Source organism: Carcharodon carcharias, chromosome 2 (assembly GCF_017639515.1).
Source record: "Carcharodon carcharias isolate sCarCar2 chromosome 2, sCarCar2.pri, whole genome shotgun sequence".
Lineage (NCBI taxonomy): Eukaryota > Metazoa > Chordata > Chondrichthyes > Lamniformes > Lamnidae > Carcharodon > Carcharodon carcharias.
Genome location: NC_054468.1, coordinates 128,033,053 through 128,047,774, shown reverse-complemented (window position 1 = coordinate 128,047,774; position 14,722 = coordinate 128,033,053). Strand labels below are relative to the sequence as shown.

At 42.9% G+C, this 14,722-nt stretch overlaps 1 protein-coding gene across 3 annotated transcripts in view; it reads left to right on the top strand.

Annotated features, from left to right (window-relative positions):
* LOC121293128 (A-kinase anchor protein 12-like) overlaps positions 1 to 14,194 on the top strand; it is a 378,319-nt gene extending 364,125 nt beyond the window's left edge. For all 3 annotated transcript variants that reach the window (XM_041215844.1, XM_041215863.1, XM_041215854.1), the window contains 2 exons: positions 1,575 to 7,859; positions 12,675 to 14,194. In XM_041215844.1, coding sequence (XP_041071778.1) covers positions 1,575 to 7,858 — 6,284 coding nt within the window. In that variant the 3' untranslated portion in view covers position 7,859; positions 12,675 to 14,194. The remainder of the gene's footprint in view (positions 1 to 1,574; positions 7,860 to 12,674) is intronic.
* Positions 14,195 to 14,722: the final 528 nt, after the last annotated feature.

Below are 14,722 nucleotides of genomic sequence, written 5' to 3'. Positions count from 1 at the left end.
GTTGAGCTGCCAGAGAAAGGGAATCTCAGTGATTGCAACAACTGGAGGGACATAATACTGGTGTCAGTACCTGGCAAGGTCTTCAGCACATTGCTCCTGAATAGAAATAGATAGTACCCTTCATTCCCAGGCTGGCAGATTGTGCAGTGAACAGATCTTTACACTCAGGAACGTCATAGAGCAGAGCCTAGAGTATCGGAAGACATTGGTTATCAATGTCATCACTTTCAAAAAGGCTTTCGATAGCATCTATCAGTAGTCATTCTGGTACATCGCAAGATAGTACAGCAGCCCAGAGCAGTATGTTAACATTGTCAAAACCTTATACTGTGACTCCAGCTGCTCCGTCAAGACCAGCAGGGGCACCATGAACTCATCCAACATCACAGGAATATGGCAAGGCTGCATACCCTCCCCATTCCTTTTCTTCATGAAGGCAATGGTGGGTGCAGACTTTGGTGTCCTGTGGCAACACAACCAGTTGACAGAGCTGGATTTTGCAGACTATATTGCCTTGCTGGCTGAAAATCGATTACCATGATCACCAGTCTTGAGTGGCAGCACAGAGGTTGGTCTAAGCATTAGCTGCAAGAAGACAATGGTGGCTTCTCTGCAACGGGGCCCTTCCATCACCATTGGACAACAGAACCTTGAATGTTGACTGCTCCTCCTACCTAGAAAGCAACTTCTCTAGGGAGGGCATTGAAGTCCACAAGAATTGGTAAAGCAGCATCAGTCTTCTGATAGCTTACACGGTCTGGGCATCCAACACCAACATGGCCATGAAGCTGTGACTGTGTCCATAGTACCAATCGTAACCTATGCTGGCGAGACATAGAAGAGAAGAGCAAAGGTGTAATTTAAGTTGGATGCCATTCATCAGCATGGTCTACGTAAGATCCTGGGCATCGCATGGAGAGACATTGTTATCAGTGAAGTGCTACAGAGGGCTGGTCAGAGGTGCCTGTGGGACAACATGATGGAGAGACAACAGAGGCTGGCAGGACACAGATTTTGCCTTCTGGAGGACATTTTTTTTATATTTTGGCACCTGGACAGGGTGTCCATTCTGCCACTACCAAATGGAAGACGACAACAGGACTGGCTAAAGACGACCTGGTGAAGTACATTTCAGGAGCACCTTCATGAGCAGGACACTACCTGGGCTGGAACGAAATAAATTGTGATGGACCAGGGCTGATGACAGAGTTTTGCTGCTCATTGTTCCTCTGGTCCCACACAGGACAAAGTCTAAGTAAGTTTTTTAATAGTCTGGGGGAAAGAAATTCAGAAAGGTTATTTTCCTGTTGGAATTCTCATTGGAAAATTGAAATCAATGAATCTTCAAAAGTTGACTGTTTGGAAACAGCAAAATATTTTAACTTTCTTTGCCACAAAAGCAGGATTGAGGAGGTTCAAGTACTGTATTGTTTTGTATTATGCTGATTGTGTTTTAAATCTTTAATTGAATGTTTGTCTTAAAAATGCTGCCTATTTGTTTCATCCTTTTTTGCTTTGTCAAACTAAGTCTGATTCTGTGTCAAGAGACTGACTTTTGAGTGTTTCTGTTGCAGTTGAACCAACGAGTATATCCCGAGAGGAAGAGCTGGGGGAAATGGAGCTTGGACAGAAGGAGACTCCCACTGAGACTAAAGATGAGGAGCAGAAAGATTTCCAAGAAGTCACCGATCCTCTTGCAGAAATTGGAGAGGAGGCACAAGCTGGTGAGATTGGCTTTAAGAAGGTCTTCAAGTTTGTGGGCTGTAAGCTCACAGTGAAGAAAGAGAAGCCAGTGAAGTTGGAGCCTGTGCAGTTGCTGACTGTGAAAAATGATGAAGATGGTGAGGTGGACAGTGAATCCAAACAAGAAATGGAAGGAAGCAAAAATGGTGAAGTGAATCCAGCTGCTGATGAGGCAGACAGAAGTCCACCTGAAGTTCTTTCCCCTGGAAAAATGGAAGAATCCATTGGCCAGGCAGAACCAAAACCAGCTGCAGCTGAGGAGCCATTGGTGCAGGTAGAGTCTGCAACCAGTCCAGTAGAAAGCCCTGCTGTGGATTCTCCACTGAAGAGATTTTTCAGACAAGGCTTTTTCTCGGTATTGCGAAGGAAGCCAAGTTTTAAGAAGGCTAAAGATGAGCCGCTTGTCATCGGTGAAGAGAGTGAAGTAAATGGAGAGCAGAAAGAAAATGGGGAGCAGATCATTGCCCTTGGAGTTGTTAAAGGTGAGGAAGGTGACCATGGAGCTAAAACTCAAAAGGAGGCTTCCACTTCACAAGAAGCTGCTGAAATCTTGGATGTTCAGACAATTGAAAAGAGCGAGAGAGATGACGACTTTGAGGATCTCACGGCAGAACTAGCCAGCGTTAGGGAGGCAAAAGAGGCACCAACCATAGATGAAGGAGAAGATGGTGTCTCTGCAAAACAAGACCAGTTGCGGGGACCTGAGTTGAGGTTGACTGCCACAGCATTGGAGACGGATCAGGCGAACCAGCTGACGACGAGGGCTGAGCAAAGCGCGTTAGCTGGAGGACAATCTGTCTCCATTGAAGCTGCAGAAGAGCTTCGAGCTGAACACGCTGATATAGCCCAGGAGCAATCTTCACTCAAGGCCTTGGAACCTATAATGGGTGAGGCAGAGCTCTTGTCTTCACAAGAAAAGGCAAAGTTGCAAGGCAGCCCACTGAAGAAACTCTTCACGGGTAGTAGTATCAAAAAGCTGTCTGGTAAAAAAACAAAAGCCAAAAAAGGGGAAACCAATCTGGGAGATGCTGGTGACGATGTGCGTTTGCAGTCTTCAACTGAATCTGAAGGCAGCCCTGAAGGCCAGAAGCCAGATACTCCTTTAACTTCCCCAGAAGAAATGGGTGAGAAGATCCCGGTTGAGACGGTAGAAATGCCTGATGTGCATCCAGAGGCGGAAGGAGTAAATGGTGCTGCCAATGGAGAGACCAAGAAGGAAAGCATCACTGCATGGGCTTCGTTTAAAAAGTTAGTGACGTCAAAAAAACGTTCCAAAGTACCATCTGAGAGTGACAAAGAAGATGAACCAATCGATAAAGCGAAGAGTGCAACAATCTCTTCCAATGAGAGTGCTGCCTCAGTCGATAATGAAGAAGCTAAATCAGTTGCTGAGGAGCAAAGTTTAGAACAAAGCACTGAGGATCCTAAAAAGAAAGCTGATGCTCCTGTATCCTGGGAAGCATTAATCTGTGTCGGATCTTCGAAAAAAAGGGCGAGAAAGCTGTCCGATTCAGAGGCCCCAAAACTAAATGAAGAGGCCCAAAAGCTGACTGAGGATAGCAGTCAAGTACAAGATGGTGCTGAGGAATTAAAGGCTAGCAGTCTGCAAGATACTGATCAGGAACAAGGTGGAGCATCTCCAGAAGGTGTTGCGAGTCCTGTGGAAGGTGAAGTGTCTGGTGTTGCCTCCACATGGGAATCTTTTAAGAGGTTGGTGACCTCGAGGCGCAAGTCCAAATCCAAGCTTGAAGAACGTGTGGATGAATCTGTGACCTCCCCTGAAGCTGTTCTTCCTGAGACTGAATCTGCCAAGGAGGAGTCATGGGCTTCTTTCAAAAAACTGATACCCGGCCGAAGAAAGAAGAGGTCAGATGCTAAACCAGAGCAGTCTCTGGCTGAGGGCGTTGGAAAAGAGACCAACTGGACAGAGTTTGGAGTGAGCAAGAGCGATGAAGAGTCTGATACACCAGCAGTGGTTCCTCTCTCTGAATATGATGCTATAGAAGAAGAGAGACTGACTAAGGAGCAGCAGATAACAGTAGCAGCTGACTCAGTTTACATGGGTGAAGTTCCAATCACATCTGAAGCTCCACTTGAAACTAGAGAACTAAGTACTGAGCAAACCGTTACAGTGGAACGGGGACCATTAGAAGCCATCAAAAGCAGCATTGATGAAAGATCTCCATCGTGGATATCAGCAGCAGTTTCAGACGCCATTGTGAAGGATGTTGAAGATGAAAAGATAGTTGAAGGAACCGTGGCTGCAAATAAACTTGTAAAGGAACCGATGGTGCATGGCGATATAACCCCATCAGCGGATGTGACTGGTGAAACCTATCCTGTTGAGATTGCTGAAGAGGCACAAGAGATTACCTCTGAGGTGGTGATGGCACCAGAGTACCCAGCCGAGGAATCATTAACAGAGGAGACGACCGAGATGGTTTCAGCAGTCTCACAGCTGACTGAGACACCGGTGACGACTGCAGAGGGCACTCCTATACGTGAGGATGAAGCCCTAGTCAACAAGCAAACCCAGGAAGTGCTGCAGGAAGCTGCTGAAAAGGTGAAGCTCTCAGCAAGTCCAGGCGTGTCCTTCTGCAAAATGGTGGCTGCATCAGAGATGCAGGAGCCTGAAATTTCCATGGAAAAAATCCAGGATGAAGTGGTCAAAGTCTCGTGTGAAATAGAGGTGCCCGAGTCTGCCCAGAAGGGAGAAACTGAAACATCGGACACTGCCTCCGAGGCCTCTGAAGTAACTCGAGGGGCTAGCCAGGCGGCAACTGTAGAAAGTGAAGAGGTGCAGCAGGAACTTGGTGAAATGGTTGAGCAAACAACGATTGAAATGCAAGAGGTTTCAGTTGCCTGGAGCATCCAGCCTGAAACCACTCCTCCAATAGAGAGCACTGCTGCTCACCTAGAGATTACAGCTGAGGTGGTTCAGGATGTAGAGGTTAATGCAGCACACGTGGTTGAATGTGGCATTTTGCGAGACGAAAAGATTAAAGGGCCTGTGGGGATGCTGCACAAAACTGATGACGTTTTAGTGAAAGAGAATGTGATAGCTGAGATTGAAACTGGAAAGTCAGAAGCTGTGGTAAACAAGCTGGGGACAGAAAAAGTGGAGCGTGTACTTGAAGGGACCTTGGAAGCCAGTCGAGCAGAAGATGTGGCAAAACCCGAGGCTACATGTGAAGAGCCCACTGAAGCTATTAGAGCAAGCTGTATGGAAAAGATTCTGACAGAATATGAGGAGACTACTGAAGCTGCTCCTACAGAAGCTGCTGAGAAGATGGGAGCAGAGGAAGTTGCTGAATGCAGAGAAGCCACTGAAGTAATTCCAGCAGAAATCGCTGAGAATGTTGAAGCAGTATTGGAACAGACGGGTGAAGCAATTCCAGAAGTTGTTCATCGGATGAAAGTGGGAAAAGCTGAGGCTGTTTTTGAAGAGACTACTGGAGATTCTCAAGAGATTGGGGAGGTGGGAGCAGAAAAGGCTGTGGGCATATGCAGAGAGGCTCTAGTAAGTGTGAAAAACATTGAGGCGGTATGTGAACAGAGCACTGAAATCATTCCAGCAACGATGGAAGTGAATGTGACTGAAACTGTGTGTAATGAAGAGACTGTGCAAATCACTCCAGTTGTGGAAACGACTGAGGCCGTACTTGGTGAAGAGACCATTGAAATCATTCCAGTAGTGATGGGGACTGAGGTGTGTAGTGAAGAGACTGTCAACATCACCCCAGTTGTAGAAGCGACTGAGGCTGTACTTGGTGAAGAGACCATTGAAATCACTCCAGTAGTGACGGTGACTGAGGTGTGTAGTGAAGAGACTGTCAACATCACCCCAGTTGTAGAAACGATTGAGGCTGTACTTGGTGAAGAGACCATTGAAATCACTCCAGTAGTGATGGTGACCAAGGTATGCAGTGAAGAAACTGTCAACGTCACCCCAGTTGTAGAAACAACTGAGGCTCTACTTGGTGAAGAGACCATTGAAATCACTCCAGTAGTGACAGTGACCAAGGTATGTAGTGAAGAAACTGTCATCACCCCTGATGTAGAAACGACTGAGGCTGTACTTGAAGAGACCATTGAAATTACTCCAGTATTGACGGTGACTGAGGTGTGTAGTGAAGAGACTGTCAACATCACCCCTGTTGTAGAAACGACTGAGGCTGTACTTGAAGAGACCATTGAAATCACTCCAGTAGTGATGGTGACCAAGGTATGTAGTGAAGAAACTGTCAACATCACCCCAGTTGTGGCAATGACTGAGGCTATACTTAGTGAAGAGGATGTGCAGATCACTCCAGTAGTGGAAGTGACCGAGGTGCTACATAGTGAAGCACCCAATAAAAACACTCCCATTGTGGAAGCGATGGGGGTTGCGTGCAGGGAAAAGGCCATCGAAAGCAGTCCAGTGGTGGTGACTGAGATTGTGTGTAGTGAAGATACCACTGGAGTAATTTCAGTGGGAGTGATGGAGGCTGTAGAAAGTGAAGAGATTGTCAAAAGCAGTGCAGTTGTGGAAGTGATGGAGGTTGTGTGTGAAGACGCCGGTGCTATGGTGGCGGTGGCAGAGGCTGGACGTAATGAAGAGATCACTGAAATCAGTCTAGCTGTGGAAGTGATTAACGACAGTCCAGTTGTGGAAGAGACGGAGGCTGTATGTAGTCAAGAGACCATTGATGCCAGTCCAGTTGTGGAGGTGATGGCTGTACACAGTCAAGAGGCCATTGATGCCAGCCCAGCTGTGGAGGTGATGGCTGTACACAGTCAGGAGGCCACTGATGCCAGTCCAGTTGTGGAGGAGATGGAGCCTACACGCGGTCAAGAGGCCATTTATGTCAGTCCAGTTGTAGAGGAGATGGCTGTATGCAGTCAAGAGGCCATTGATGTCAGTTCAGATGTGGAGGTGACAGAAGCTGTAGGTGGTCAAGAGGTCACTGAAATCTGTCCAACAGTGGAGACTGTATGTAGTGAGGAGACCATTGATATTGGCCTAGTGAAGGTGGGAATGGAAGAGAGCAAGTCTGTACCTGAAGAAAAAAGTTGTCTTGTGATTATAAAACAGGGAGAAATTGAAAGAATTGAAAAAGATGTACATGTGATAGCAACAGACAATGATAAAATAGCACAAGAGCAGTTCAGTGCAGTCCAGATTATGCAAGAGATGGCTGAAGTCAAAAAGTATGTGGAAGCTGAAGCTGAGAATATGGAAACTGAAATGAATGAGGTAGTGTATGAAGAGATCACTAAAACCCTGGAAAGAATAGATGAGCAGAAAACAAAAGAACAAGTAGTTGAATCATTGATTCCAGCAATGGCAATTATACAGCAAGACCTAAGCATTATAGAACTATCCAAAGAAACAATTCAGGATGTTGCTATGCCAACTGAGAACACAGAGGGACAAGTAGATACTGTTTCTACTGAACAGGATAAAGATGATGACCAAATGCATAAATATGATAAAGAAAAGATGCCAGGGCTACAAAAGGTCACAGCAACAGAAGAAAAAGGTGATGAAGTCGTTGGCCAAACAGTGCAAACCCAAGAAAGCAAGGACACTGAAGCTTTAGAGCAAGAGGTGGTGGTGGTGATGCAGTCAACCAAAGTGGTGTTTGAGGATGATCAGAAACCAGTTGAAACTGAAGCTGATGCATCAGTGGGAGCTGAGAAAGAAAGGAAATTGCTGTCTGACCACGTTTCTGAAGAGTCTGCAATGTTGCCCGATGTAGCCAAAATGACTGAAGTAGAATGCTGCCAATCATTAGAGAGGCCTGAAGGAACATGCCTGTCTCTAGAACTCACTGAGGGAAAAGGCCAACCTATAAAAACCCAGCCACCGGCTGAAGAAAAAACATCAGTACAAGATGTCCCAGCCAGAATGATATCTCCTATCGAGGAGAACCTAACTCAAGGAGTTGCAAATGAGAAGCTGGAAGGTGACGCAACAGAATCCATTGGTCATGAGGATGATAAAGAGACAGATCAAAATAAGGTGATTGAGGCAGTTGAAAAGCAAGAAAGTCAAGAAGTGCAGATTAGGCACCAAATGGATCAATCTACTTTAGAATGTGCAAAAGATGCAGCAGAGAAGACACCATCCTGAGGCAAGTGAAACCTTAACTGTGTTGTGGGTAATGATCCTTGAAAGTTTTTTAATGTCAGGTCCATTTTTGCCCAGGTGGATTTCTTTTTCACTTTTTCCTCCGTGTTCTAATGTAAATATAATTTCAAGTTACTAGAATGAAATCAATTTAAGTTCCATCTACAAGTTTCCCGTCCAATTTTAAAACTCATTATCTGAGCGTAGCAGAATCGAAAGAGACAAACCAGTAAATTGGCTGAACAGTGTGGTTTAACATTTAAACGGTTTGTTTTTAGTTTTTCCTTTCCCATTTCTGGCACACATCCCAAAACACTTAAGCCGATGAGTACTTTTGATATGCAGTTACTGTTATGTCGGCAAATATACGGAAAATTTGTGCACAACAAGATTCTATAAGCAGGTGATTGGCCATCTAATCTGTGATTTGAGGGAAAAATAATGGCTTGGACACCAGGACAAGCTCTCCTGACCTTTGTCAGGCATCCACTCGTGAGCAAACAGGGGTGGGGGGGCTCTTTTTAACTTTTCATCTGAAAGATGCTACTTACCACTCTGGCACTCCAGTGCAGTACACTAAGTCTGGATTGTGTTCAAATCTCTAGAATGGGACTGACCTCCTGACTCCAAAGTGCACATTCTGTCACTTGCAGTCCTGCTGATGATAATTGAGTTTGATTTCATGTAGATGTTCAGGCAGTGATGCATAGGCGGGAGAATGTGGAAACTTAAAAGCAATGATTACTCTTTTTTGTCATTACTGTTCTAATGTTTCTCTTTCGAACACCAAGTAGAATGTTTGCACATTGCATTAATGTAAATCATATTACAAATGATATACCCTCCCCACCCCCTTTGCCACCATTGGAGAGAACCCTGTATTTGACTGAGTTCCATAAGAACATATCCACTCCATGCACAGAAACCTCAACTAACATCCCCTTCCTTAACTCAGGGACATGGACTACACATTGCACCTCTATCATCAGCAACGCCAACTCCTGACAGGCTGTGATCACTGATCCATCTTCCAGGCCCCTATGGTTCATTTACTCAACAATCTGTGTTCGAGGCAGAATCAAAACTCTGAAGTTGAACCTATGGCCTCCGCCTCAGCGGCAAGTGTTGTTAGTTGAGTCAAACTGGCAAAAAAAAGGCTTCTCAAGTCTCAGTCATCGTCTAAGTGCCACACTGATTGACATAGGTGACCATGGTCTTCCAAACTTTCTAATCATAGCAACAATGGATGACCTCGTTGGAGTTCTGGTTAAGCCAGTCTTTAGTGTTGTCTGGCTGCTTCCTTCACTGTCAGCCTCTTGCTCTTGTTCTGTTAAGCCTTCAAGTGGTGATTAGGCACTGCAACCCCTCTGCACGATAACATGTTTGAAAAATTCCCTTTGCCTTTTGATATTGAGTTCTCTTGTTCTTCCAACCTCAATCAGTACTACTTCATTAGTTCTTTTCTCCAGCCAGGTTACCATTGGGATCCTTCTTGGGCATAGACACCGCATTTTGAAGCTGTTGATTTTCTTCCTCTTTCCTAATGCTCCAAGCTTCACATCCATAATTCATTACAAACCAGACCTAAAACTATCTAGTACACATTTTTGGTTCAAGACTCACTGACATTTCTTAGAATGTTGCTTAGTTTTGTCAAAACACTTCTAGCTTGTCCAATTCTCTTTTGGACTTCAGTATTTGACATCGGATATTATTGTGCTTTCCATATAGTTGGAATTCATTGCTGTGCTCCAACTTGCTTCCATTTACTGTGATGTTGCAGTCTGGAATGTCTTTTTTCATTGTCATTAACGTAATGCATGTTTTCTTGCAGTTGAGTATAAGCCCATAACCACCACTTTGCTTTATGACTGTCAATTAATTTTTGTAGGTCGTCTCTTCATTTGTTGCTATAAGTACAGTGTCACTAGCATAGCGGATGTTGTTGCTCTCTCTCACTCCATCCATTCTTTCAATTCCTCTGAGAATGCAATCACTGTGGCGAAAGAGTCTGGTGAGAGAATGCAGCTTTGTCTAACCCTGCTTTTTTGATCACTTCCAATCACTGCAGTCACTTCCTGATTCCAGTCAATATTCAAGATGAATTGAAGAGCTTTCCCATTGATTGTTGATGTCTTTTGGCATTTTCACAAGATGATTGTGTTGAAATTTTATCAAATGCTTTAGTACAGTCAATAAATGATAGGTAGAGGTTGTTTGCATTTCAGTGGCTCTTTCTGCCAAAGTTTTAAAAAGTGATTGCATTATCTTGCATTCATAATTGCATTCATAATTGCATTCATTATCTTCTACAAAGCCACAGTGTCTGAAATCTCTGATTTAATTTTCTCAACTCTAGCCATTAGGTTTGTAAGGGTAATCTTTACTACATGACTCAGTCTGACTGATGGACGTACTTTGCATTCTGTTGCGCCAGGTTTCTTTGGCAAAGTGATTAAAAACTGATTGGCATTATCACTGGAGATCTAACAGTGTTGTAGATATTGTTGGCATGATAACACTCAGTTTTTCAATTCTTACCCCTCCTGTTGCTTCCCTCAGTTTCTGGGACTGTCATTTTCGTTTGGTGGTTGAGGTCTTCCAACATTGTTCTGCAATTCTTATATGTATTCACTCCATATTTCCCTGATTTGTCTTTTTCCATTAGAACTGAACCATCTTTTGCTCTCAAACTGGAGATACAAATTGTTCCCTTCCCCAAAATTCCATTAACTTAATTGCCTTAGGATGCAAACTTTTCATTGATAAATGCATTTCAATTGAGACATTCAGCTATTTTTATTTTTCTTTTCTCTGCACTTTGTTATTTCTCTTCAGTATGTTTGATTCTGACAGTTTCATTTTTCTTCCATCAATTCCATGGTTTCTTCTTTCATCCATTTTTTGTTTGAAATGCTTTGTTTTCATAGGAATCTTAACTTTCGCACTTTCCATGAAGACCTCCTTGAACATGTTAAACTCCCCTACTATGATATTGTTTTTTCTACCTCCAGCTGCAAAGCACTTCTTTACCTTCTCTTTAAGGACAGGGTCTAAGTGGAATTCTTTCATTCATTCAAGAACTGGTTTCCTTGGCTTTCCTTTTGCTTTAATAGGAATTTTCAGCTTGACATTCATTCTGGCAACCACTAGTATGTGATCGCTGTCACAGTCTGCTCCAGGATATGATTTTGACTGTTTAATGTAGTTTCTGAAACGTCTACTTATTGTAATAGTCAATCTGATTTCTTGATTGGTCACCTGGACTTTTCCATGTCCAGCTTTGCCTGGGGTGATGCTTAACTTATTACAAACATGTGGTTTAACTGTTCTGACAGCAACAGTCTATCCATACGTCACTTCTGTTACGTTCTGAGATCTTGAGCAAACAATTTCTTGTACACGAGTTTCCTGCTTTTGCACTGAGATCTCCCATGATGATGATGATATCTTGATCTGGTTCTTCATACAGCATTTCAGGGTCCTCATCTGACGCACACTGGGGTATGTACTTACATAATACTCAATTCGGAAAGTGTACCTGCTATTCTGACTAGAATTCTCTGAGAAATAGCTTGATATTCTAAATGGAGGTTGCAATGTTTTTTGATAAAGCCACTATGACTACTTTTTCATGTTTCTCTCCACCCAAGTAGATAATGACTCCATCATTGTGTTGGTACTTCCCAGCTTCCATACTTCACATAAGCCAAGAATATTGATTGACAATCTGCACATCTCGTGAATGGCGTTTTCTGCTTTCCCAGCTTGATAAAATGTTTTAACTTTCCAAGTAGCAGTTCTTTTGGTGTCAGTTTTTCTTTTCTTATGCTTGTTCTTAGCCTTTTGAGGGTTGTGTGGTAGTATGCATGAGTCTACTTGTAGTCCATGGATGTCTGTACCCAGCAAGGTATTGGTCTGAGCGGTGCCAACCCCCATTCATGCTGTTGTCTTGATTAAAAATTGTTTGTACTGACCATATTTGAATAGAGAAAAGGAAAGTGAGTGGTTTCCTGTTGCTGCCTTTGTGTGTTTGAAGGGAACACAACCGCACTTCCCAGAGGATCTCTCCGCCTGGCATCAGTGAGACATTGCCCTCTGAGCTTGTAGGTCCTCTGCCTTCAACGCCATAGGATCCACTCCTGGTCATCACTCATAACCTGAGCATGGGACCTTTCCAGGTATTGGGTATTGCCAGATGGACAGGGCCTTGCAACAGGGCAGGGTTGACCACATGCTGGGGGGAGTCATTCAGATACCCCTGCTACCCTGGTAAGTCTTAGTAACCAAACAATCCTAGTACGGAGGGAGTACTGCATTGTCTGATGTCTTCTAGATACAAGTTTTTAGGCTGAGGCTTCATCTGCCTAAATCATTTCCAATTCAGCCTTGAAGCCCCACTGCTCCCAAATGTCAGAGTGCCTTTTTTGCTTTGTAGCATTTTCTTAAAAGGAGCCTTATCAAACATTGTGACTCACAATTGGAATTCACTCATAAATTGAGTAGCAGCAGCTATACTCAGAAGTAATTAATTAGCCAAAGTGTAAGAAGGATCATGGGTGTGTGTGTATTATATATATATATATATATATATCTTCATTATAGACAGGCAATTAGTTATATGGTGAGAGAGGCACCACTCCACATCGTGTAGAACAAGGTAAGGAAGCAGGCTTCTGTGAACTAACACAGCCTGTACAAGGATTTGAAGCCATGCTGTTGGTATCATTCTGCACTCCACATTAGCCATTTAACTAACCACCCACCCTTCTCCCCTAACTCCTTGTAAAATATTAATTTTGTGTGTATACACTTACAGAGCTCCAAACAAACACTCGTGAAAAACAATGTGAAGGCGACAAGGCTGTAGGAATATCGCACAACTCTACTGTGACAAGACCAAGTACCACTGTTGTGTCCTGTTGATTGACAATCCCGAATCAGTTCGAGAGCTATATCTACACTGTTATAGTTATTTAACTTAATAGTTTCTTGCTTTTAGCCTGATGATAAATATTGTTGAACCAATGCCCTTTCCTGCTTTCTTCAGGTTGTGTATGCAGAAAGGTGGTACCTGAATGTTCGAGGAAGAGGTTGGGGTATTTGTTCACGGAACTAAAGATTCTCCCTGTATCATATTGTTATTTTAATGTGAAATGTAATTCTGAGAATATCCTAAATGCAAGAGAATCCTTTTCCGTAAGGTTATCACTGTGACTGTGGATAGAGGAGAATTGGATTGAGATATCAAAGTTTACTATAGCTGTCCAGGGCCTGATTTTTGATGTTCGATTAAAGTATTCATGAGGTGACAGTTTAAACCTAGAACAATCTAGTACAAAAGAAGTCCATACAAATTTGTAAATTCTCATCATGCAGCTACTACAAGCTACCACCTATGATGATATTTCATCATTTAATTTGCATGGCTGAAGCTGCCACCTTGGATACAGAATCAAATGGACCTCACCGAGGTGACTATCGAAGTGTGCTCAAAAGGTGCTGGCAAAACTGACCTTTTGAATGAATGACTTGAGGTTAAAATACCTTATGGGATTAAAAATAATTTTAATGCATTTTCAGCGTTGTTGAACCTGTAAGTGTAACTAAACGGAAGCCCTGGTTAAGCTAGGGGTGTTCCAGAGAATGAAATGTAATAATCATTTGGCTAATTGCTTTTGATTGTTGGGAAACTGAGGTCAGATTGCTAAAACTCATTGACTGAGGGAGTTGTATGTTAGAGGAGGCCAGGCTCGCTGGGAAGCCTGTTTATCTGTGAAAAAGATGCATTAAATTGGATTACTAGTCAAGGTTTGTTTGGACTTTCATAACAACCTCCAAGATGTGCCTTGGTATTGTGTACAATTAATGCTCAACATATCATTGTAATGTTCCTGTTTAGATGTTTCCTTTTGGTCTATTTGTGACTCTTCTCACCACCCCACCATGTTTCCTACAAAATAAATAGCATTAAAGCAATGTTGAAACTGATTGTTCAGGTTAGTTAGACCTGTCCAGCACATTTACCTCCCCCTCTCCATTAATAAACCAACACCTAGCCTGTAACACTGTCGCTGTACAGTTCCTGTCTTGTGTTAATGTAGTTTACAGTAAATGGTCAGGTTAACAAACAGTAACTACTGTACACTGATTTACCGCATGTATTTAACTAGAGCAGAATCTATGACTGAGTCCACTGCTGCTCTCATTAACACTGCTGTGCTTTTATAACTGAATGTGGAATTGACATTTGTACAAATTGTATTACCTGTGTATCTATAAAGCCATATTGGAATAATTAAAACACAACTTCTACAAATAAAGTAATATTAGCATTAACTTCCTTGTGGTTTCATTATTGTACATGGTATGGTTCTGTGCTGAGATTGATTACTAATGATTGCCATGAGGCAGAAAATTAGTCCACTACTCTAAACAAAGTCATCATTTTACAAGACCATTCGACCTATTTTGCTTTAATTAGCCCTACTCCCCTGCTCTTTCCCTGTAGCCTTTTTCTAGTATAAATCCAATTCCCTTTTGAAAGTTACTATTGAACCTGTTTCCACCACCCTTTCAGATTGTTCATTCCAGACTATAACACTGCATGTAAACATTTCTCATCTTAAGCCTCTGGTTACTTTTAAAGTGATTGTTTTGCCAATAATTGTTACATGCAGAAAAGGAACACTTTAGACAAAAAGGAAGCATGTTAAGTGCGATTGAATCTCCATGTTCAAAGACTTATATCACCCATCTCCTCCAATAAATGATGGCCAGCCTTAAGCTACTAACTTCCCCTGCCAACCTTGGACCAAGCATTTCCCTAACCTCTCCCAAAACCTTAGAGCTTTTTTTAAATCCCCC